This window comes from Haemorhous mexicanus, chromosome 1, assembly GCF_027477595.1.
Source record: "Haemorhous mexicanus isolate bHaeMex1 chromosome 1, bHaeMex1.pri, whole genome shotgun sequence".
Lineage (NCBI taxonomy): Eukaryota > Metazoa > Chordata > Aves > Passeriformes > Fringillidae > Haemorhous > Haemorhous mexicanus.
Genome location: NC_082341.1, coordinates 114,795,410 through 114,820,107, shown reverse-complemented (window position 1 = coordinate 114,820,107; position 24,698 = coordinate 114,795,410). Strand labels below are relative to the sequence as shown.

The following is a 24,698-nucleotide window of genomic DNA, read 5'->3' as shown; positions in this document are numbered from 1 at the left end:
TGCAATATAGATCTTTGTGTGTGTGAGCTTATTCAGGAACTGCTTTAGGGAATATATTTTTGCTGCTGTAGGCATTGCTGTGCAAGTGTCGGAGTTAGTTTGGTTGACAGGGAAGCCAGTTAAGCAAGTTAGAGGGTATTTGCTTCATTTGGTGAATATAACTTTCATCTTTAAAATAAGACAGTTTCTTAAAGCTTCAGATACTACTTAGAGAAGTTAATACATATAAGCAAATATGCTGCTGTAGTAATTCAGTTAACTTATTGACGTTGACAACTACTGTTTAATGACTTCTGTATGTGGTTGAGTAGTCTTAAAGTTCTGACATTTCCCCCCCTCTTTTCTGGCAGGATTCCTATGAAGATTATACTGTTGTTTCAAACAAGAATACTGATCACTTGATATCGGATGGCATAGACAGCGAAATTAAAGGTATTTTTGTAACTTTATGAAAACCTTGATCTTATAGCATTTACACAACTGTCTTTTGTCTTGGACAGTATTTAATTAGATGGTCTGTTAGGCAGCTCAGAGTAATGTTTTTTTAAATGCTCTAAGTGTCCTCAAAGAAAAATGCTGTGGTACTGACCTACTGGATTGGTAACATCTCCTTAATGAGGTGGTTAATGATATATTGGGCTCATATTTTGTAAGTCTAAGCATATTGTTTGCAAACTCTGGTAATTAGTGAAAATAGCATAGGATTAAATGGTCAATTTTCATAATAATGAAAGTTTTGGATTGTGTGCTTTGCTCTAACTTGGAAGCTGAGGATTTGGAGGTTTTTTTGTCCTTGGTTTTGATATTAAATCTGTAAATGTTAGGGAAGTGCTTAGTTTGTAAGTTGTTTGGAAGCACTTGCTTTGGAAGTCAGTTTGTGGATGGGAGAGGATAATAAATGAAATTGAGTGCAAATTACTGCACCCTTAAAAACAATTAAGATAGCTGTGTAGGATTCAGATGAGAGGCATCACCAAATAGGGAAAAAGTGAGGTACCCTTCATTGCCTGGCCTGCCTCGGCCTAGATCCTTCATATCTCACCTGAAAGGCTTGTAGGAGACCCTACATTTGCCATCTTTGAAGGCCTTGCACCCCAGGTGTAGTCTGGGAGCTACCAACTGAACTTTACAAACTCAGGATTAGATTTCATGAGTAATATCCATTGAGGATTTGCTTTCACAGCTCAGCTTTTCTTGGTGCCAGATAGAGCAAGCTGATTTTCTTATAAATAAGAGAACTGCTTAAGTCTTAGAGCGAAGCAGCATCTCAGTCTATTTCAAAGAGCTAAATGCAATAGTGGTCAGCAGCCCTTCTCATTGAACAAAGAGGACTTTGGAGGAAATTGTTTTAGATCATGATTGCTTGGAACAACATGGAAAATTAGGTTTGTTTTGTTGGTTTTGTTGGTTTTGTTTTTTTTTTTTTTTTAAACCTTAAAACATAAGCAGAAAAAAAGAGAACAAACCCAGTGAAGCCATTGTAGTAATTGCTGCAATCCCAACTTTGATGAATGCTTTATTTTGATTTTAATGTTTCCATAGTTTTCCTTCAAAGTTGTTAATATTACTCAGCATATGGGAAGATTTTTTTGCACTGTAGTTGAGAACCAAAACCATACATATTTAGTCATAGTTGAAATTCTTGAGATTGCCTGAACTTGATGAGAATTGCAGGAATGATGCAATACTCAGCTGCTGCCTGCTCAACATTGATCTGTAGTGCAGAACAGTTGGTGAATTGCTTTGCTTTACAGAGTTCTGAGTAAGGGAAGCTTGGAAGTAGATTAGTAAAAATGACCTTTAAAACCCAAAATATTTAAGTAGCTTTATACTTACTGGAGCTTTTATTTCAATTTTTCAACAGACAGCTTGTCAAATAACTTTAAGACTCACCCCCTTCAACTCGATCATCCCAGTGGCAGTTTGGATAGCACTGATTACATGAAGGCTTCAACATCACTTCAAGACTCAAAGAAGTCAAATTCTGGGACACCTCATGGTGCTTGTTTAGCTCTCACAGATCACGATCGAATTAGGCAGTTCATACAGGAATTCACATTTCGGGGACTTCTGCCACACATAGAGAAAACAATTCGACAGCTCAATGATCAGGTCAGTCTACCCTTAAAACCACTTTGTGCTATTATAAGGAGAAATGCTTAGGGTATAAATCCAGTTACCCAGAAATCTGTTTTGACAGTATTACTTCCTTCTTCATCTAAGGATTCAACAGTCTTCTTGAAACCTGTTAGTAGATTTAAGAGAAATAACTGAAGTTTTCTCATTATTACTCAATTTGTCTTTTAAAAAAACAAGAACTAATTTGTATCAACAGCTCCAGTGCAAGGTGACTTCTTGGTGAAAACCTGTGTGACTTGTTTCCAGGGAAATCTGTTGTATCTTGATATTCTGTGCTTTTGGATGAATCTGGCATGGGGAACAAAGTAGACTTTGTGTTTCAACATCAGAATACACAACTAAATTTAAGAAATTTATTTAATCAATAGTCATCTGCAAAAAAAGCTGTCCCCCTCAGTTGCTACTTGACACGGAAGAAATGCAGGGACACCCTGAATTGTGTAATTCTGTTGATTTCAGCATTTTTTGCAGCTGAATGTGCTTCTCTCAAACTAGCAATTTTGGAAGTGGGATTAATATCATGTCCATGTTCAGTCAAGGTCATGCATTAAAGTTATTTCCATGACGGTGAAGTCCTTTATTTTACAAGTGTTTCACTCTTACATGGGCTTAAGCAGCTGAAGAGATGGATTGACTTACATTAGTACAATCAAATTACTGTATTTACATTAAGTTTTGGACCCAAATATCACTCTGTTGTCTGAGCTCTGATTTTATTTTGATTGGATTGTCTAGTTTTAATTATGAGGGCTTTTCATATGAAGGGTCATGTCCTGTTAGGAATGCTCACTCCCTGAATTGACTTTTGGGAGTTGGTACATGCTGACCATGTTTACATTTAGTAAGTTTTATGGAGAAGCATTAAAAAGAAGTGGTTACATAATGCATAGCAAACAGGAATGCAGTGATATATTCCTAGTCCTTGTAAGAGAAGAGAGATGTTCTGCTTTTTAAAATTTATAGAGTGATTATAGATTGCCTTACAGGACAGGAGTGGTAATTCCCTGCAGAAGTTTCCTTCTGAGTGGAAATTATCTAAAAGAATGAAGTTGTGTAATGTTGCTTGCCTCATACCTTTGACGTTTGAGATTGACGTTTGTGGTGTGATAATGCTTTACGTGGATGAGAGAGAAGGTTCTTTCTTGTAGTATGCACTTAGTCTAGATTTTAGGTTGGAGTACTACCCAAAATTAGATATTCTAATTATTTAGAATTTAGTTTTCAAACAGATGTAGCAAATGTTCAAGTTCTTAAGATGTCAGTTTTACAGAAAGAATGAAAAAACCTCAACTGAGATAAAATAAACATATGAACTATGAATATATAAAAATAAATATAAGGACTTCTGTCTCAGTGTCAGATTAATTCTAAGAAAGAGTGTTCTTAGTCATTTTACTTCTTTTATTTATTTCTGTTTAATGGAAGAAAAATCAATTTACAAAGCCATAATGAAGCTTGGCTTTTTATATTAGTTTAACTTACCTCTCTTGCAATATAATGCTCTAATTCAATGTCTTCCTCCAGTTAATATCCAGGAAAGGCTTGAGCCGATCACTGTTCTCTGCTACTAAAAAATGGTTTAGTGGCAGCAAGGTTCCAGAGAAAAGTATAAATGAGCTCAAGAATACTTCTGGTTTGCTGTAAGTAATCTCAGTCCTTATTTGTAGTTCTAAAGTGCAAATGTAGCCTTTTTAGGGGCGGGAGGGAAAGCATGTGTTTGTTTGATGGTGCTCTGCAAAGTGAACTAAACCAGCAATGCTGTGAATGAATTCAGTTAGAAAACCATGAAAAGTACTGTGCCTAAATATGTACAATAAAGGAGTAGCAGAACTTAAAGAAGAAGGGGATAAAATAGACTGTTTGCAGAGTCATCTGCCTGCTCTATTTACAAGGAAGCTTTCTAAGTTAATATGAACACATGATTTTAAGAGTAATAGTCATAAAAAGAAGCTGTGGTTTGTCATGAGGGATTTTTTTAAGCATTTGTACAAGCTTTTCCACCTGTCATTACAGCCAAACCCCATGTATAGGTGTTTTTGCTTTTGCAAAATGATGCAGTTTGTTCCAGCAGAGTATTGAATATATTGCTTTTACAATGTGTTCAAGAGCTAAACTAAAGGGAATTTCCTTCTTAGTTCACCTTTGTCTTAGTATACACTAAAACCCGGTTATAAGTGTTACCAAGATACTAATTCTGTATTATTTTGTAAATCCCTCTGTGAATTAGGATGTATAATCTTGAAAAACACTCTCCAACTGTCTTTACCACAGAAATCTAAATAATTTTTGTCATTGTCTAGTCAAGGTTAATGTCCTTGACATGCGCATACGGCTTCAAATGTCTGTGTTGCATGTGTTTGGATTAGTAATCAAAATGTTGCTAATTCCAGCCTTCTGTTTTGAACTTGTAAGCGTAGTTCACTTCTACAGCATTTGACATGCAAATGTTTGTGAAAATGTATTTGATTATCACTGAAGTGAATCATATATATTGGATTAACCAAAAATTAGATTGATGCTTGCAGAGGACAGGAACTTGCAGTATTTTGGCATAAAGCATAGTTTTTAGTGGACTTACTTCAAGAGGAATGTGGAGAAATAACAACTTGAAGCCAAGTGAACAGTCAAAGTCTTATTTTTTCCCCTTCTCATACAGTTCTTATTAGCTCAAATAGTTAATCTGACTGAGCAGTTTCAGTGGTATTTATGAACTCCATTCAATATTTCTTGGCTAAGAGGAGTGTGTGCTTTCAATGTTACTGGAACAATCAATCTTGCTAGTCAGAAAGTAGGATGTGAAACCAACTTATGTGTGGCATCAAGGAAGCAGATTCACTTTTCTTGGCTGTTTTGGGGCAAGGCTGAGAGAGGATGACTTTGAATTTAAATATTTGTGTTTATAGGTATCCACCAGAAGCGCCAGAGCTTCAAATCCGGAAGATGGCAGACTTGTGCTTTTTGGTGCAACACTATGAACTTGCATATAGCTGTTACCATACAGCAAAGAAGGACTTCTTAAATGATCAGGCAATGCTTTACGCAGCTGGAGCACTGGTTGGTACTTCACATAACATGAACATTCTGTGAACTTTTTCTAATAATCTCTAATATTTGTCTGAAGGTAACAAAATGCAGTCTCTCTCTTCCACCTCCAGATTTGTAAGGGTCTCCCCAAATCTACTGCCTATCTTTAGGAAGCTCGAAGGTGTTGTAAAATCTGTTTTCTGCTGTTATATGAAGGGAATAAATTAACTCTCCAGTTTTTATATGAATCAAAACTGGAGAGTTAATTCTTAAAATGTGGAAAGGAGAAAACCTAGAATGCAACCTCCAGAAAAATTGATCCTTAAACTGATAACTCAAAGCCAGATGTACAATAGCTTTATAGTATCTCTTTTAGACTTAGGCAAAATAGTTATTTGCCAGAAATTCAAGTCTCTGTCACTATAAATATGGTATTGTACGTATTTTCTGGTGGCTTAAAACTTGAAGGCTATACTTTGAATATGTCACTACTGAATTTCACTCTAAACACATACTCATTCATAATTTCCTCCTAAGAATGAAGGTGCTTATGATGAAAGTAATTTTCCACAAGATAAATGAGAGTACTGGGGGAAAATGAGTAATTTTATCAATTTTTAGAAGATACATATTGTAAACTTTAGTCTGATTAACTTGCTAAGATTCGAAACTCTGCTTCATGGAGGTATGGAAGCCTTGTTGTACACCTTTGCATCTTGATTAAAACTTTTCCTTCAACAGTTTTTACAGTTCAGAAAGTTGCTCTGCATTTAGATAATCTGAATAAGCAGAATAATATTAGGAAATCTTAATTTCCAAATGGGTGGAAGAAGTCTTAATGACAAATTTGTTGCAATTTACTAGTCTTAATGTTTACTTTGTGCAGAAAATCTTTGTTATAATATTTTCAATACATGAGAAAATAAGTAAAATTTCAGACTGCACGTTTACTAGAGTTTCCTTGGAAGCTGATAATGTAATTTCATTTAAGCAAAACTCAAAAGACAGACCTCATCTTAAAATACATGGTAGTGCTACTTTGCAGGAATAATCATCCTGATAATAGGAAGTTCTTTTGGATTTGTAAAACTGCACTGAATCAGTGCTTCTGCACAATGATGGGGGTACTGTCAACTACAAACACTTCTCTGGGTAACTCTCTGGCTAATTATAAGCAGAGCCATAAATAGGCTGTTGTATTACAGTTACAGTGTATTGGATACTTTTATATGCCAGTAACTGATTAGATGAATATCTTGAATGCAACAGCTATTGAAGCATGTTCCTCAGTATTTTGAGGTTTATGATTTGTTGAAAAACCTACATTGACTCTACTGAATTTCTCTTGTAGGAAATGGCAGCGGTATCAGCTTTTCTTCAGCCTGGAGCTCCTAGGCCATATCCTGCTCATTACATGGAGACAGCAATTCAGACCTATCGAGATATCTGCAAGTATGTTGTTTACTTTTGTAATGATCTTTGTATGGTGAAAGTTGAAAGAGCTGGTGGCTTAACTTTCTTGCCCTGCACAGTAATAGTGCTAGATGATCACAGAATGATAGTAACATTTAAAGGAGTAAGATAAACAAACATATCTAGTATAGCATGAAAGGAGATCTGGGCTCTTCTTAACACAGTGCTTATTGAACTTGTGTATTGAATTCACATGGTAGATTTTTAGGTAGTGGGGTGGCTGCAAGCAAGGTTTCTGTGTGAAGACAGCAGGAGCTCCCTGTGGTAGAATCAGTTTTCACTCATCTCCAAAATGAACCTGCTGCTGCCCAAGCTGGCAGTGCTGCTGTTACCTCTGTGATAACATTTAAGAAAGGGTAAAAATAGCTGTACAGCAGCTGTTAGAAAGGAGTGAGAAAATGAGAGAAACAGCCCTGCTGATACCAAGGTCAGGAGAAGGCGGGACTTCCCTGCAGCCTGTCGTGAAGACCATGCTGAAACAGATTTTCCATTGCAGCCCATGGAGGTGCATGGACAAGGAGGGATCTACCCTGTGGCCTGTCCCAATGCCATAGCAGGTGGATGTACCTTGAAGGTGGCTGTAGTCTGTACAGGGCCTGTGCCACAGCAGGTGGTGTCAGGAGCTGTGACCAGTGGGGAAAACCACACTGAAACAGTTCCTGAAGGACCGCTAGAGCAGTTTTTGAAGAACTGCATCTGTGGGAGGGACCCCACCCTGAAACAGGGAGGAGGATTTGGAGGAAGAAACAGCAGAGGAGAAATGCTATAAGTTAATATTAAGAGACCACAGCTCCTTTTCCCTGTTCCCCTGCCTTGTTTGTGGGGAGGAGGAGGTGGAAGAATGTGGAGTGAACTTGAGCCTGGGAAGGAGGATTTGTCAGGAGAACGTGTTTTATTTCTGTTTTTATTTATCACTGTGCTATTCAGGTATTAATTGCCAATAAATTAATTTAATCTTCCTCAAAACAAGTCTGTTTTGCCCATGACTAAATGGTGTCATTGTCATTGAGTGAGTCTCATTGTCCCTTTCTCAGCACATGAGGTTTTTAGTCTTTTGATCTTCTTCCCCTATGTTGCTGAGCAGGGAGTGTGACAGAGCAGCTTGGTGGGCACCTGGTACATGAGTAGAACTTGCCAGTACAACCTGCTTCTAGCTGTTGGACTTTTTGTTTATCAGATCATTTTATTTGGTACTCTTACAAATACAATACCATTCTAAAAAATGCTCTCCAGCTTTGACTTTCATAAAGCTCCTGTTATAGTAGGATTGGACACTTAACGTGTCAATCTGTATGTGGTTGATTTGTGGGGAGTGAACTTTCATATATTTTGCTTTAAGAAGAATAAGCAACAGAACCTCAGTCTGATGCCATCTGTAGAAAATTAGTAAGATTTGAGAGAAAAAGTTCTCTGAGGTTTATTTTGATAAATATTAATACATGCATGTTTTTACTTTAGGAACATGGTTCTGGCTGAACGCTGTGTACTGCTTAGTGCTGAAATCTTAAAAAGTCAAAGCAAATATTCAGAGGCAGCTGCTCTTCTGATTCGTTTGACCAGTGAGGTAAAACTTAGTAGCTTTTTCTGTTTCTGCCCTCTCACTATTTGTTTTCTTACCCAAACACTTCTAGGTTACCTTCTGATTCTTGTGCTACAATATTTTCTAGCCAAAGGTAGCAAATGAACAGGTATAGAGCATGAAGTGAAGAAAACTGTGTACACTGTAAGTGAAGGAACTAGTACAGTTACTTTTTTTCTAGTCAAATGACTTGCTTGACTTCCTTAACTATGCTAAATATGTTATCTTTGGCTTTGTAACTAATTTTCTTTGACATCTGCTTAGCTCTTGGATGTTGTAGCTTACCAACTCATGTGTTAAAAGTATTAGCATGGCTTGCTAGAGCCATAATGGACGCTATCCCATATATAATCAGAAGTTCTCTATAGTTTAAGCAACTAAGAGATTACTGTAGCTCCGCTGGTATGAATCATTAGAACCTTGCTGTGTAAGTGAAACCCTACACTTCTGTGATATTAATTGGTGGAAATTAAGCATGGATTAGCTTCTAACCCAGGAATTGTATTGCTTTAAAAGGAGTGAAGAAAAATGTAATTCCAGTAATAGTGTAGCATCTCCTTTAAAGCTTGGAGGGAGGTTTAACTGGTAGTTCAGATTTCATGGCCAGCTGCACCAAATGTGATGCTTCTGAGACCTTCCTTGGACTGCTTAAGCACTGAATAAATCTGTTTAGTTCTGTAATTTTCTTTCTCAAGTGTCTCCACAGCTTCATTTTTTATTTCAACTTAAGCTTGCTACCAGTGTTTACAAGAACAGACTAAGATATTTAAGCAAGGAATTTAAATCCTATTAGCTCTGCACGGTCCTTTTGCAGCTTAAAATTGCACATAGTATGCCTGTGGAGCATTTTGGTAGTTGCAGGGAAAATCTTCACAGGATACTATATTGGTGTCCCAGAGTATATTTGTAGTCAAGATACGTGAGCATCACTGATAGCTTGGAGTTCAGCTGTGGTAAAATCAAGTAGATTCTGCTCCAGTTGGTTAACGTAATATAGCTGTGTCTTGGCAGAAGAGAAGGATATAATAGTAAGAAATTGTACATTAAGAAAGCAATAGGTTTGAAAGGTTCATGTGACAAAAATTCACCGAGTTTCATCGCTCCCTGTATTGTTCAGTCATCCTGGTAGAAGTCTTGTTTTTTGGTTCTAGTCTTAATATCTACAGGGGGAGGGGAAAAGATGGGAAAGTGTTTCAGAGATAATGGTAAATGTTTGAAACTGTAGCCTGAGTAACTGAAAAAGCAGAAAATACTTATTTTGTTACTCATACTGAAACAGGTTCATATATGCTTCACTAGAACAAATAAGAACATGATGGTATTGAAGACTATTGAAAAATTCTTTTAGTCTTATTTTATGTGCTTGCATAGGTATAGAATGTTTGCATATAAAAGAATCTTCAGCTTCACAGAACTCTTACAACTTAGTATCCCTCTTAGCATTAAAACAAGGCCACTGTTACCTTCATGGTTTTATTCAACTCAGCCTAATTCTTTTTTCCTTTTAAACAGGATTCAGATCTTCGCAGTGCACTCCTGTTGGAGCAGGCAGCCCATTGTTTTATAAACATGAAAAGTCCCATGGTTAGAAAGTTTGCATTTCATATGATATTGGCTGGCCACAGATTTAGTAAAGCAGGCCAGGTAAGTATTATATTTCCACATGGAAAATATGCCTGGTATTGGATACTTCGTAAGTTTGTCATTAGTCTGGAAAAAGATGCTTGGCTTCTGATACTTCTCTGTTAGTCTGCAGTATTCTGTAATCTTTTGAAAATGATTTCTGGATTGATCACCCTAGCATTTTACATCTGATTTTGAAGGAATGTTGAAGATCACTGACTTGAAACTTAAGTGATGTGTGTTTTCATTTCTGAGTCTCATTTTACACACAGTAATTTGCTTTTTTGGGCAAAGGAATATTTTTAGTCTTGAGATAAGATAGAATTGCGAGAGATGATTATTTGTTAAACTCAGCTTATTAGAATAATAGCAAAATATAGTTATTTCTTTTTCCTGGTGACTTGAATACATGTTCTTTATTCAAGGTGCAGGTGCCTGAACAGTTACTGTACAACAAACCAAAGCATCTCTGTGGCTGTTAGACTTAAGTGGCAGTTAAAGCAATAGAGATAAGATTGCTTTTACTCCCATTCACATTCCTTTGCAGCTCTAACAGTGGTAGATAAACTTTTTTGGATGAAACTTTTGTGCTTAGTTTCTGCATTAGTTGTGGGATACATTCTGTAAAGATAGCTTGTGCTTATTTCCTGCTTGGGGTTGTTATTGCAAGACAATACAGGAGAACCAAGATGTCAAAATTCTGTTTTGAACAAAGCCCTGTGGTCTTGGCTGGGGTTTTTCTTCCACCCTACCCAATCTCAGTCTCAGTGTCCTGGTAAGGACTAGAAAAAGTATTTTTCCATTGTTGGCTTCTGTGATGTGAAGAATAGTAGGAGTACTTCACCTCCTCCTTGGTTTTCTTCATGCAATAGTTATCCTGTCTGTTGTTATGACAGAACAGTAATGACAGGAAGCTATTGATCAGTTTTTCATATTTTCATTCTTTTATGTCCTGTTCCTTTGTCTGGAAAAGTGAATGCATTTTGTAAATTTTGTCTTTGTGTAATGGCTCTTTATTGTTTGTATCTAATACTTGTAGGGCTTCTGGTTTCCAAGAAGTACTTTTTCAGTGTTACAGGAAATCTAGCTGTGCTGTTTTGTTTTGTTTCATTTTGTTTTGTTTCATTTTGTTTTGTTTCATTTTGTTTTGTTCCATTTTATTTTTTTTTCTTAGAGGTACGAAAATATGAAATGGTACTCAAGAGAAATCAGCCAGGCTGTTTAGCTGCAGACCATAATACCATATTTTAAAGTGTCACTAGTACGTGCTGATGTTAAGGATTTACTGCTTGTACTCTGCTGTCATCACCATACCACTGTGAATGTATATTAGATGTTTTCCCCATTAGTGCTGTAAGTAAGGGAATCCTGTTGCCATTTTTTAGAAGCTGAGACTGAGCTGTACAGTGAATGTCTATACAGCTGTTCAATACCTAGACTTGGGATTGAGTGTCTGGGTCCTGAGGTAGGTGCAGGAAAGGAACTATGTAGCTGACTGGGGTCAGGCCATCTATCTCCCAGTGGCTGATATGATGATTGGTTATTTTTCTTGTACGTAGTGCTGTGTTTTGTTGGTTTTCTTGGCATGGATTTTTGTCCCAGATACGTATACTAAACAACAGTTGGCTGAAACTATCACACTGAAAGTTCAGTCTGGGTGGAATGAAATGTATTAAATGTAGCTTATGTCCTGAGGCTTGGCAGTAGAGTTCTGCAGACTTTAGCGGTCAGTCCTAAAGGAACTTTGAACACTCTCTTAAAAGTAATCTTTTCTTATTTGCTTTTCTAACTTACTGCCTGTTACTATGGTCTTTGAAAATGTGAACTTAATCTGGAGGCCAGGCTCTGTACTGTAGGAACAAGCTCTTCTGTGCTTAGATTAGTATTGACCAGATTCTGTGAGGCACAGTTCTGAAACATTAAACTTCGCTTAGTGGCAGGGATGTGGTAAAAAATACTTTGCTGATTTACTGTTCAGTCTTCATAATGTTATAATTGCAGTCAGTGGATAACAGGATAATTTGACAAATTACCTTTTTTCTTGCAGAAGAAACATGCCTTACGTTGCTACTGTCAAGCCATGCAGGTTTACAAAGGGAAGGGCTGGTCTCTTGCAGAAGACCACATTAACTTCACCATTGGTCGTCAGTCCTTTACACTTCGTCAGCTGGACAATGCTGTGTCTGCCTTCAGGCATATTTTGATCAATGACAGTAAACAACCTCCAGCTCAGCAAGGAGCTTTTTTAAGAGAATATCTTTATGTCTATAAGGTAAATGATTTCCTTGTCTCTGTTTCTTGAATAATAAGTAATTTTATTGCCAGCAATTTGCTATTAAATCATTAAATTATTTTCTGTTTTATCTTTGTTCCAGAGTTGTTAATTTTTTCTTTTGTGGTCCATTTTTTACTTCAGACTTAAAATGCGCACATGCCGCATTTCATGTGTCTAGTACTTTCACAGATGGGTATAAGTATGGGTTATTATCACAGTAATGTATGTGTTTTTATTACAATAAAGTCTTCTTTTTGAGAGTCATAGCTGTATTGTAGTTGTGATAACTTTCATAGTTTTTTAGAGGAAATGGATCTGTTCTGTTTTGATCAATTTATAATGATTTTGAGGGCTTTTGATAATACATGTTTAATAAAGACAAGGTGGCTCTGTCATCATCCATATAGTGAGTTTCATTCTTTAATAAGGATAGAATTTGATGGGTCAAGTGACTCATTGAGTTGTGTTTAAGTTCATGGTGATTCTGGATTGCAGTATACCATTATACATCATGGGGTGTTTAGTGCTGATAATTGCCACACACTATGCAGCCATGTAGCTACTGTCTTTTAAAGGTTATGAACAGAATTTCTGTGGTGTTTAAGTTATGGCAGACCTTACTCAAGGGCTGGTAGTTGAATCCACAGCTCAGCTTGGTGAGAGTCTTGTTTAATGGTGGTGGGATAGTGAATATAGGTTATCAAAATCTGAGTTAGAGAGTCAAGCTTTGCATCAAATAAAGCTCATAACAGCAATGCAACCACGGTAGTGATTAGATTTCAGGGTTAAAATAGTTATTGTCCTTTTCCCATAAGGATTTCACAAACTTGAAATACCTATTATAGAAAAAAAAAAAGCTATGTCAAACAGTTAATTGAAATTATTTATTCCATCTTAAAAGTACTCGCTGTTCAAACACTGAGTGTTTTTAACTTGGCTTCCTTTTCATTCAACCATTGGTAATGTACATGACACTCTTTTCTTGTTCCTTTGCTCCAGAATGCAACCCAGCTGTCACCTGATGGTCCCTTACCACAGCTTCCTTTACCGTATATTAACAGCTCAGCAACTCGTGTTTTCTTTGGCCACGATCGACGACCAGCAGAAGGTTAGAAAATATTAAGTAAACAGTTTCAAGTCCCTTTTTTAAGGAACCAAAATACGTGCAGGAGTTGGTGCCATTTAAAAGAAGTCTGTCATTATGTAAAACTAAAGTAACTGGGTAACTTAAAAATATTTTGAAAGAAAAGCTTAATATCTACTGGCTGGATGTTTTCAGAGTTTCTTTGTAGTTATGAAGTCTGTGTTTGTGGTTGTGCAGGTTGTCACTGTTTTTCACACCTGGGAAGCTTCAATGCAAATCTGTAATGAACTTCATGAAAGGGATTATTATGACTGTAGCAAATACTGGACTCTAGTGGCGATGGTACAAATTAGCTTTACAGTTAACTTCCTCTAGGATGAAATATTTGAAACACTCTGATTCCTGAGTGTAAAGAAAGCTGAGTGGAAATTCTTATATAATCCAAGGCTGTACTGTGGCGTTGTAGTCAGTTATAAAGTAAAAATGATCTGTAGCCTGGGTATACTCCGTAGCATGCTAAAAATCTTGGAATGTTGTGGTATCCAAATTGAACTATATGCAAATTAATCTCAGCGTTGTCTTCCATGTCTGCATTTCAAAATGCCCTGCAACTCACTTTTAAAAATCAATTGTAGTATAAGAATTATAGTGACCTAGAACTTAAATATTTTAAGAATAGTTACCAAACTGCCAGTGCTGCCCTCTGATGCAGCTGTTGCACATCGCTGTTCTCACCTTTAAGACTGCCTTTCTCTCTGCAGGCGAGAAGCAGGCAGCTACGCACGTAAGCCTGGATCAGGAATATGACTCAGAATCATCCCAACAGTGGAAGGAGCTCGAGGAGCAGGTTGTGTCTGTGATAAATAAAGGAACAATACCATCAAACTTTCAACCAACGCAGTTCTGTTTAAATCGCTACTCAGATAACTCCAAATTTCCTCTTGCTGTGATAGAAGGTAAAGTTAAGATTATTGTACTTCAGAAATAAACTGGGTTAGATAAATTTGTATTGCTATTTCCTGTCGTATTAGAGATTTGAGCCAACGTTCTTGTGCAAGTTGTTTGTATGTGAATACTCTGAGATAGCCTTCATATTGTTATGGGGAAAGCCCGTTGTCATTATTTTCTTGCACTTTTTTGATAGAACCAATAACTGTAGAAGTGTCCTTCCGAAACCCTCTGAAAGTTCCGCTTCTTTTGACTGACCTTTCATTGCTGTGGAAGTTTCAACCTAAAGACTTCAGTGCGAAGCAGGATGGAGAAACAAAAGAGCAGGTAAAGAAAGCTTCATCCTTTTCCAACCCAAACAGCTGCAGGTATGGAGTATATATTGAGTATTCAGAATTCTGTAATATGAAAATGTTAAAGCATAAACATTAAACATAAAGGTTTAAGTGTAAACTAAAAAAAAAAAAGGCAAGAAGAATAGTAGCAACTGAAATAATTTTTATATTATCAAGATTTTCCTAGATCTGTAGGGCACAAAGCAGCCAAGTTAGCAAAAAATTCTAATGTGTATTGTAAAGCTGAATGCAAAACAAAATACTTCCAAGATTTCACTATATATGTACCACATCTATTTTGAGTCACACTAGCCTTGACTTGCAAATATGAGTGTCGGTAGATTTTCAAATACCTTTTTTCTATTTGAGCTACTGTACACAGTGAAATGTGTGTTCTGAAAAACTGTGCTCATATAACATAGAAACATCTTAGTATCTTTATTAGAGGAGAAATGAAAACTTATTGTATTAAAAATTAATATTTTGAATACTTCAGGTGAGCTGTTGTGCTACTGATTGACTTAATACTTCAGCTAATGCTGCCAAAAAGCTCTGATGGACTGTTGTCATATCCAGGTTTTAAAGGTTTTGATATATTCTAATACTGAATAGTACAGTAAATTCCTAAATAATTTGTTTTCCTGGCCGAAACTTTGGGAGCACAGTGTTCTCTAAAGGTTCTGTAAGTATTTACCGGAGTTATAAACATGGTTCTACACAGTTTAAGTCTCAAGGCTTACCATACACTTTCCCTTCTGTTCTGATCTGAACTGCTACTTTAATGGTGTGATAAATACTTCTGTGAATATCTGTGAAACAGACTGGGAATGGTTCCAATTCATAGTGCTAAATCTTAAATTTCTCCTAAATAAATGTTTACTGAGCTCTCAAGCCGCTTTTTTAATTTGTAAAGGCTGAGAAGCTGAGCATGCAGCACTTGCTTTTCCAAAGTGTTTGGAAATTTGTGTGATTTTTTTTTTTTTCCCTTGAGCACTTTAGGAAGGGTGTTGGAAATATTATTTATGGCACTTTTTCTGCCTAGGAGTAATAGTATCTAAAGAACTGTTTCTTCTTTTCAGGGTACGTGTGATGAAGATATGGTTGGAACTGAAGCAATAGCAGAATTTTTAATTAATAGTGAGGAGACAAAAGTGGTAAGTACTGTACTTTGTTTTAAAAAGTCTTTTCAGCATTGAACTTTAGTGTGCATTTCAGACTTGTTATGATCTGAACTTAACATTAAACTGACAGAACACATGACTGAATCAGAAATTCCAGTACCTCATGTATCTTATCACCTTGTATAAAGGTGACAGGATCAGAGACAGTGGGCACAAGAGGCTCCTCCTGATCATCAGGAAATGTTTATAACTTCATTTATAACACTTACTTATTTTGTAAATGTGATGGTGCTTGAGCACTTGGCCCAGGCAGCCCAGAGAGATTATGGAGTATCCATCTTTGGAGATGTTCAGGGCCCATTGGATGTGGTCTTTGGCAGCTGGCTCTAGATGGCCCTGCTTGAGCAGGGAAGTTGGGCACCATGACCTCCAGAAGTCCATTCCAGCTTCAGCCATTCTGTGATTCTGCCCCTGTTAATCACAGTGAAGGTTAACTTTTAGGAATTTTTTCTAATGTAGTGAGCGTTTCTCAGCTGTGAACTGGTTTGGTTAATTCTGTATGTATGAAATTTACAATCTAGTAATGGATCTATATTTGCTGTTGCAGTTATAGCTGACACAGCTATAAAGTAAATGTAGCCATGAGTGTGTTTAGCAATTGGACATTTAACTGTAATAATACTTCTTTCTAGTAGCAACAACAACAAAAATTTAACGTATCTCCACAGGCAAGACTAAAGCTCTTTCCCCATCAAACAGGGGAGCTACATATTCTGGGAGTCGTTTATAATCTTGGCAGTGTTCAAGGTGCTGTGTCATTGGATGGGATAGATCCTTCTGTTGGATTACAGACAGGTGAGTGTATTATTACCTTAAATTGTGTGTTTTCTGGAAGGAGGAGACTTGGCTTCTGCAGAGTAGAACTAAATTCTAGTGTCTAGTGTTTGAGTACCGTGATACAAGGCCTTTCATCAGGTAGGGATGTAGAAATAAGAGAAACAACTGAAGTGGGAAAAGAACAAATTGGCTCTTGTAGGAATCCCACAAGGAAGGGTGCCAGATCCGTACTTCATTGCTTCTTTTAAATCTGCTGAATTTTTGAAACAGTAAAAAAATCAAAATGTAAATATTCCATCTAAGCCGTGTTGAATCTATAGCAGCTTCCATTGACTCTCTTGCTGTTAATTTTTCTTCTGCATCTTTTTGCATTGTTAACTTTCAACTTTTTGTCTAAATATTTCACTGAAGTCCTTTTTATAGATTCCTAAATTTAAATTTGGCTGACAGCTTTTTTTTTTTTAGCGTCTTGAATTCTCTTTCCTTTACATTGCTGTATAAATTGACAATTAATTGCATGCTACCTGATCTGTTTTGTTGAATCATGCATTTGAAATTGTCTCTCACGTGGTGAATTTAGTTGTTAGATGAAATGGAGGTTAAAACATGTGCAAGTGTCTGAAAGAAATAGAAGCTTGTTTAGAGGCTGGAAACCTTTTGAATAAATTCCATTTGGAGAGTGGTAGCTGTCTTTAAAGGAAATAATCCTCTAAGTGACTTTTCCAGCCTGGCAGAAATTGGGAAAGGAAATAAGTGCCATCAGCTTTTCATGCATTATGTCAGCTGCTTCCCTTCCAGTTGTAGTCAAACTACTGAAGGGCAGAGAAAGTCCACAGTAATGGATAACTGGCTCTTGGAACTTAAGCCAGCCATGTATTACGTGACTGTAAGCTCTGAATAGTTCTTTGTTGGTGATACTGCTTAATCAATAAACACCTCACGGGCCCAATAACAAAAATTAACTTTTGAAATTGGATTGGGAGCTTTGGATCATTTCTTACAGACAAAGTCAGGAATTACTTAAAAAAACCCAACTAAACAAAAGTTTAAAAAACTTTTTTTCAGGAAAGTTTGTTTCCAATGGGTTGTCTGTACGAGGAAGACAAGATTTAGAAATCCAAGGACCTCGACTTAATAACACAAAAGAGGAAAAAACATCAATTAAATATGGACCTGATCGACGTTTAGATCCCATTATTACAGAAGAAATGCCTTTGTTAGAGGTATGTAGCTACTTCCTTTTGGCAGTTTTGAGAAAATAGCTAAATGCAATTTATAAATACAATTCTAACAATGCCAGCTTGGCTTTTGTTAATGCCTAAATCTTCCCAGGTAATTTCTGATCTGTTAGTGACAAACTTGTGTGGGTTTTTTTTAATTGAAACTTGAAGCCTCAAAATTAGTATCCTTCTGAAATTGCTGTATTCCCTTTAGAATTTTAGTTTTCAACAGCTTTGGTACCCAGATTTTAAGATAAATGAGGAACAGGCAAAGAAGTTTTTTTCTGTTTGCTTGCCATTCGTCTAGAAAAGTTATTTCAGCTGCTTAATTAAAATACAGTGCTTTTCCTTTCTAGGGTTATTTAAATGGTCTGGGTAACTGGTTAATGGCAGGGGCTTATAGAGTAGGATGGATCAGCTAGAAGGGACTACAGTGATCATCCAGTCCAGCTGCCTGACCAAGTTACAGTATGTTAATGGCTTTGTCTAAATGCCTCTTGAACAGTGTGGTCTCTGCTTGGGTCATCGACCACCCCCCGGAAAGCTATTCCACTGTTTGACTGCCTTCTCCATACGGAAATGCATCTTAATGTGCAGTCTAAACATCCATCCCCTGGTGCAGCTTTGAGCCATTCCCACATGTCTGATCACTGGATTTTAGGATGAAGAGGTCTGTACCTCCCTCTTCACTTCCCCTCAGGAAGCTCTAGACAGCAGTAGAGTTTGTGTTAATGGTTGTTTTCAGCTGGGGCATTCTTAACTTGGCTCAGTTTCAGGTTTTTATTTTTTCCTTTTCTTCCCATACAGGTGTTCTTTATAAATTTTCCTACAGGGCTTCTCTGTGGAGAAATCAGAAAAGCATATGTAGAATTTGTAAATGTAAGCAAGTGTCCTCTTACTGCACTGAAGGTTGTGTCCAAGCATCCAGAATTTTTCACTTTTGGTGGAAATACTGCTGTTTTAACACCACTAAGTCCTTCAGCCTCTGAGAACTGTAGTGCTTACAAGACTGTTGTGACAGATCCTACCTCTGTGCGAACAGCACTGCTCTCTTCAGCTTCTTCTGCAGACTTTGGGGTTGGCACGGGAGGTTCACCTGAAGTAATACAGGTTCCACTTCCTGATGCTGTTCTTCTTCCTGGGGCTTCAGTGCAGCTGCCAATGTGGTTACGGGGACCAGATGAAGAAGGTGTTCATGAAATTAACTTCTTGTTTTACTATGAAAGTATTAAAAAGCACTCAAAAATGTGGTAAGTTCTTCTAATCTACCTTCTCTGTCATAGTTATTAGCCACATTAGATTCTGTGATTCTGTGATTGTAATGGTTTAAAGTAAATATTACAGAATTTCTCTCAGTTGCTGTGATGATGTGAAAATGGCCTGTTATCTGCTATTAAAGCAATATTTTTTCTACTATATGGTCTAATTTCCATAGGAAATTGTGTAGCCTACACTGCTTTTATTCCAGTAGTAAATACTAAATTATTAAATTAATAGAAGGAGGGTTAATGGAATTCTGTTAAAACAACCTTTGTTTATATTTAGTTCCTCTGGAACCACATTGTTCTGAGGTGTAGGGTTAAAAATCATAACCTAATTTGTTTCTACATTTTATAAAACAAAATCTTGTTTGCCTTGAAGGAAAGATTTTATTGTTAGTTAAAATTTGGTTTGTAATTGTATTGTGATGAAGGATATTCTCTTTCCAGGGGTTAAATACCAAGTTTGACTTGCACACTGTTGTATAGTTTCTTCTTGGACCATTTTGAGAGAGTCCACAGTCAAGTTTGACACAACAAGCTAAAACAGCCCCAAGAAATTAATTCACCACTTCCTGTGGGCAGACAGGTTTTCAGAAAAGGGTGTTCCATCATGTTTAACGATTACTTGAGAAGACATGTCATCCAGGCCCTGCTTTCTCCTTTTCCCTGTTTTTGTTGCTGAGCATAACACCATATGGTATGGAATATCCTGTTGGTCAGTTGGGGGTCACCCATCCCAGTGTGTCCCCTCCCACCCTGTTGTGCAGCCCCAGCCTGCTTGCTGGTGGTGTGGGGTGACGAGCAGAAAAGGCCTTGATCCTGTGTAAGCCCTTCTCAGCAATAACAAAAACATTCCTGTGTCAACATTTTCTAGCACAAATCCAGAACATGGCCACTTACTAACTACTATGAAGAAAATTAACTATCCCAGCCTAAACCTGCGCACTTGGTGTCTGTACCAGGGTTACTTCAGATAAACTCTAGTTAATGTCTTCTTGTGGCTGAAGCTTGTTTTCTAGGCTAGTTCTGAGAGAGAAACAAAGTTCGTGTACTCTGTGGCTGGTTTGGGGTGTAAACCAAAGCAGAGTAAGTTGAAGATGGTTGAGAGAGTGGATCAGTAGCATATTCTCAAAACTGAAGTTGTGCAAATGCACCCTTGGTTTTGACTCTTCTGTAGCTTCTGAAATATCATAGTTAGTATTTCATTTGGCTCTAAGCTAGTCTGTAGGAATAGGGAATTTGTCCCCTTACAACTCATAGTATTCAGAAACAGAGGTGCTTGAGAGATGGAAGAGGGTTGTTTGAGTAATGTACTTGTTCCTTACTTACTGAAGTTTTGAGGGGAACTTAAGGCAACTGCTCAGGTTTAAGAGTGCTCCTTGTAGATGGAGCAAAGCTTTTAAGTGTTGAAAAAATTATGTAATTTGTACCACTTGAAAGCTATACAGGTATCTGTATATCTGAACCTTAACTGCAAAGCTTAAAAGTTTCTTCTGTAATTGTGACATTGTGTGGTAGAGTTTAGGAAGCCACTGATTTTTCCCTCCCAAAACCAAGTGTCACACTGTTTCAACATATTCAGTAGGTAATGCATATCAAACTTTTACATGCCTCTAAAATATTTCCAAGTGGAAGTTATGGTAACTAAAAGCTTCTACATTGGAAAAGCTCAAGTGTTTTGATGGTGTCTATGAATGGAATTGTAAAGATTATTTCTTCCTTAGAAAAGCAGGAAGATAATTTTCACAAAGGGACTGCTGTCCTGGAGGTTGAGCATTCCTCGAAATAGCAGGGTAGCTGTGGTTTGATTCTCTTTTTTTTAAATCCTCTTTTCAGGAGAATTTATTGAATGCAATGGTATTCTAAGTGCTTTTTAGTAAATATTCATGGCAAGAGATGTGACTAAGTAGTGGTCTTTCTCTCACTTATTTACTCAGAAACTGTTTTCCAGAGCATTTGGTGGCATTAAATAGCTTAATGATATCTGTGTGCCAGTACATGTCTGTTTGCTTTCACTCTGCCAGTTGTCTTAACATCTGAAACATTTCTGAAGTGTTTTTCTTCATGGTAACACCTGAACCTTTTTCTCCAATGTTTCACACTGGTTTAGACCGTGTTTAAAGAGCACCTATCCATGCAGCAAGATGGTTAAAAAAAAAGTAGGTTTGATAGGATATCTTCAGTGAAAAGAAGTATCTTTGGTGGTTGGAATGAACAGATTGTCTAATGGCCTTAATATTGACAAACATAAAAGCTAAATTTCTTGATGTCGTGTTCTGGGAAGTCCTGGTTGTTCAAAATGTTGTCATTTTTTTTTTCTTTTCTCTCCTCCCTTTCCTAGTCATAGAGTGTTAAGGCACACTGCAGTTATTTGTACCAGTCGGTCTCTGCACATTCGGGCTACTGTCTGCAGAAGTAATGCACTTGGGGATGAAGAAGGCAGAGGGGACAACATGTTGCTCTTTGTGGATGTAGAAAATATCAATACTGTAAGTTCTTATTTGTATTAATAATAATAGTACTGTCCTGAAGCTCAGCAGATATGAACCAAGACTCAAGTTTTTCTACAGTAACTTTGCAAACAACAACAAAAAAACCCTTGCATATTTGATCATTCAGTTACTGCTGGAAAGAGTATTAATGTGAAGTTATATCCTAACTCTCTGGAAGTCTCCTATACTAATCATATTGCAAGACTAAAGTTCATAGTGTTTTTAGGAAGTTTTATTCCAAATTGATGAATGTTCTTGATCTCAGCTTCCAAGGTTGTCTTATTCAGAACTTTTTCTCCTTTCAGTGGAAACACTGGTAGAATTAGTGGTAATGTTGAAGTCAGAATTTAAGCTCCAATTTGAAGGAAGTTTTTCTGTTTACATTTATCACCAAACTATAAAGACATTTTTACTATTATAATCCAAATACAGATATGTCTGTTGACTTACTAAAGCAGATGAAAATACTCAGTTTTTGAAACCATGCTAATTTAAATTTACTCATTTTTTTGGCAAAGCTGCTCCCATTTTTTCAATCACAAAGCAAGGTAACTGAATTATTTGTTCATAGAATTCATAGACACTTAGTTGGTAATGGAACCACTGAGCTGATTTGTCGTTTTCTTTTAAAGGTGTGTACACTCTGGTTTTTTCTTCATTTACTGAATATTGTCCACTCCTTTAAGGAGGGCGGAATGTTTTTATAACGGACTTACCAAGTTAACAATGTGAGGCTTATTTTTCTACTACCACCTCACTCTTTACAAGATAGGAAGCTAACTCCTAAATAGAGTTGGCTAAACTCAAAATAGACCAAAATAGATCTTGAGTTTCTAGGATTTATGATATAGCAATGCTCCTAAAGTAATCCTAGAAACTAAGCAGCCTTGTGGACAGTGTTCTGCATTGGAGTCAAAAAGCCTAGTTTTTGTTAAAGTTGTTCTTAATCTAAAATACTAGTTTGTGGGTCTTTTTCTGGAGGATCCTTATTTCTCTTTGTGTGGCTTTGCTTACTGGAATTGGAAGTTGCTGTGATCTGGGACTGTTGTTTACTTTACAGCGGGTCTTTAATCTCTCCTTGTCTCTAAGTACTGTGTGTTATGAGTGGTGTGAATAATGAGTTAAATTAAGATTCTGACAGTGCCACTTTGCAGTGAACACTTACTGTGCAATGCAGCACATCACAGTTGTGATTGGTTTTCTTTGACATAACTTTTGTCTGTTCCATAGAGTGAGACGGGTGTTAAGGAATTTCATATAGTGCAAGTTTCAAGCAATAGCAAGCACTGGAAGCTTCAAAAATCTGTTAACATCTCTGGAGACAAAGGTGTGTATCTTTATCACCAAAATGATGGCAAGTCTAGCTTCTGGCTGATAAAAACAGTTAAAAGAATTTTACAAGGAACTGAATTTGGCTTTTAGAATAATTAGTTTCTAATAACTTTGTCCATTCAAAAAGTACTAAAGCCCCTCTTTTGTTATATTTCATGAAATATGTATTTACAGATAACTTATTCAGACTTAATGAATTTTAAAAACAAGCTTAATTTACAGGTAAATTATTTCTGTGATGTAGAGAAATCCATGTGTGGGGTAGCTGATAACTTTCCTCACAAGAAATATGGTTGTGTTGTGTGGCATTGCTGTGCCTGATTAGCTGTGCTTGTTGGGTGTCATTGGTGTGTTTCCTGGTTGTGAATGTTCAAGACTTCTGACTTTTGTCTAATGGACTCTGATTATGCTGAGAGCGAATAAAAAAATCTTGCCACCTTTTTCTTTCAGATACTAAACTGGCTAGCAGAGAGCGAGCAAAGTTGTGTTTTAAAGCAGTGAGATGCAAAAACTCAGAAGGTAGGTTTTTTCTTGAATGTGGTAACTTTTTAAAAAAAATACTCTTTTGCATACTGTATGCTGAAGTTGTGACTTCTCATGATGCTAAAACAGTGCTTTCTCTTTTTATCCCTTAGAAAATTACACATTTGCAGATATTGTCTTTGGAAATGAACAGGTAAGTGGATGGGTACAACTGCATATTTTGTCTTGAGTAACGTGTCCCTGTCATGTGCAAGGACAAAGAGAGGTGGTAAGGTAACTTAGGCTAGCTTGTAGTCAGGAATATTAGGATCCCAGCTCCACAGCTGAGCTACTTTGGAATCACATTACAATGCTGGCTTTTTTGTTAATGCTTTTCCTTCCTTTTCAGCTCTTCAGAGTAGTTATTTTAAGTATGTCCCAGACCTCTCGTTTTCTAGTAGAGGCCTGCAGATATTAGATTCTTGTTCTTAATTATCCTTTTACTAACACAGGCTAAAAATTCTAATTACAGCTTATTTGAAAAACTGGAAAATTAATGGATGTTGGTGCCTGAATTTCAAAACTACTACAGGAGGTTGCAGTGAATTCAAGGAGTCTGATTTTTTTAGAAGTTTAGGATTCTAGATTAGCATGTTCTTCTAATCTTTTTTAAACACACAGATACTGAGTAATCCTCTCAGTAAATTATCTTGGTACTACAAACGCTTTCCCAAAACCAGAGGAAGGTAGGCCTCCTTCATTAGGTCAGAAATCCGCATAGTGGATTTAGTCAGTTGAATGACAGATTGCTTATTTTATGCTGAGCATACATTTTTCCTGTATTTATTCAGCTTTTAAAGCCAAAGAAAACCTATTCACTGCCATTTCATTCCATAGGCATATAAATTGAAATCAGGACTAAAAATCTGAGGTAGATGATACCTCTGTGCATTTTTAGAGTTGGAATCTGAGCTACAGGAACTTTAGCTTTCCTTGAGAACATTTTAGTACAGCGGAAAGACGGTGAGGGAGTCCTCCTCTCTGAGCAGTGGCTCCAAAGGTGGATTTTCTCCCTGGGTATCAGCATTCTGCTAGTGCAATAATTAGCAGTTTTGCAACAGCATATTCTGGAAAAGCTAGCATGTTTGAAAGGGAGGGGTTGCAAAGCTTAAGTTCCTTGCTTATGTTGTTGCCTCCAACAGGACACAGTATCATTGCTCTTAGAAACCAGTTTCTTTGCCAGGCTTTTGGTGTTGGAAGAGCTTGGTACACATGACAGCACAGTATTTCTGTTTGTGCCATGTATCTGTGGGGATGTGCTGTGCACATCTGTTATCTCTGATATTGCTAGCAAAGTGTATGTTTCTAACTTAGGTAAATAATTCTAGCTAAGCTGAGGAAAATATTAGTAAGCAAAAATGACTTTTGTGTGACTTAGTTGGATGTTTCAGCTCTCTTTAATAGATTTGATATATCACATAGGCTGTTTTGT

The 24,698-nt window shown here is 36.9% G+C and overlaps 1 protein-coding gene across 4 annotated transcripts in view; it reads left to right on the top strand.

The window, feature by feature from the left end:
* Positions 1-24,698, top strand: part of TRAPPC8 (trafficking protein particle complex subunit 8) — a 52,797-nt gene that overhangs the window by 14,213 nt on the left and 13,886 nt on the right. For all 4 annotated transcript variants that reach the window (XM_059859866.1, XM_059859857.1, XM_059859849.1 and 1 more), the window contains 19 exons: positions 351-432; positions 1,865-2,112; positions 3,664-3,779; positions 5,043-5,193; positions 6,515-6,615; positions 8,095-8,200; positions 9,728-9,859; positions 11,886-12,110; positions 13,113-13,221; positions 13,959-14,153; positions 14,342-14,472; positions 15,560-15,634; positions 16,330-16,456; positions 17,504-17,661; positions 18,466-18,908; positions 21,262-21,409; positions 22,643-22,739; positions 23,195-23,263; positions 23,380-23,420. In XM_059859866.1, coding sequence (XP_059715849.1) covers positions 351-432; positions 1,865-2,112; positions 3,664-3,779; positions 5,043-5,193; positions 6,515-6,615; positions 8,095-8,200; positions 9,728-9,859; positions 11,886-12,110; positions 13,113-13,221; positions 13,959-14,153; positions 14,342-14,472; positions 15,560-15,634; positions 16,330-16,456; positions 17,504-17,661; positions 18,466-18,908; positions 21,262-21,409; positions 22,643-22,739; positions 23,195-23,263; positions 23,380-23,420 — 2,754 coding nt within the window. The remainder of the gene's footprint in view (positions 1-350; positions 433-1,864; positions 2,113-3,663; positions 3,780-5,042; positions 5,194-6,514; positions 6,616-8,094; positions 8,201-9,727; positions 9,860-11,885; positions 12,111-13,112; positions 13,222-13,958; positions 14,154-14,341; positions 14,473-15,559; positions 15,635-16,329; positions 16,457-17,503; positions 17,662-18,465; positions 18,909-21,261; positions 21,410-22,642; positions 22,740-23,194; positions 23,264-23,379; positions 23,421-24,698) is intronic.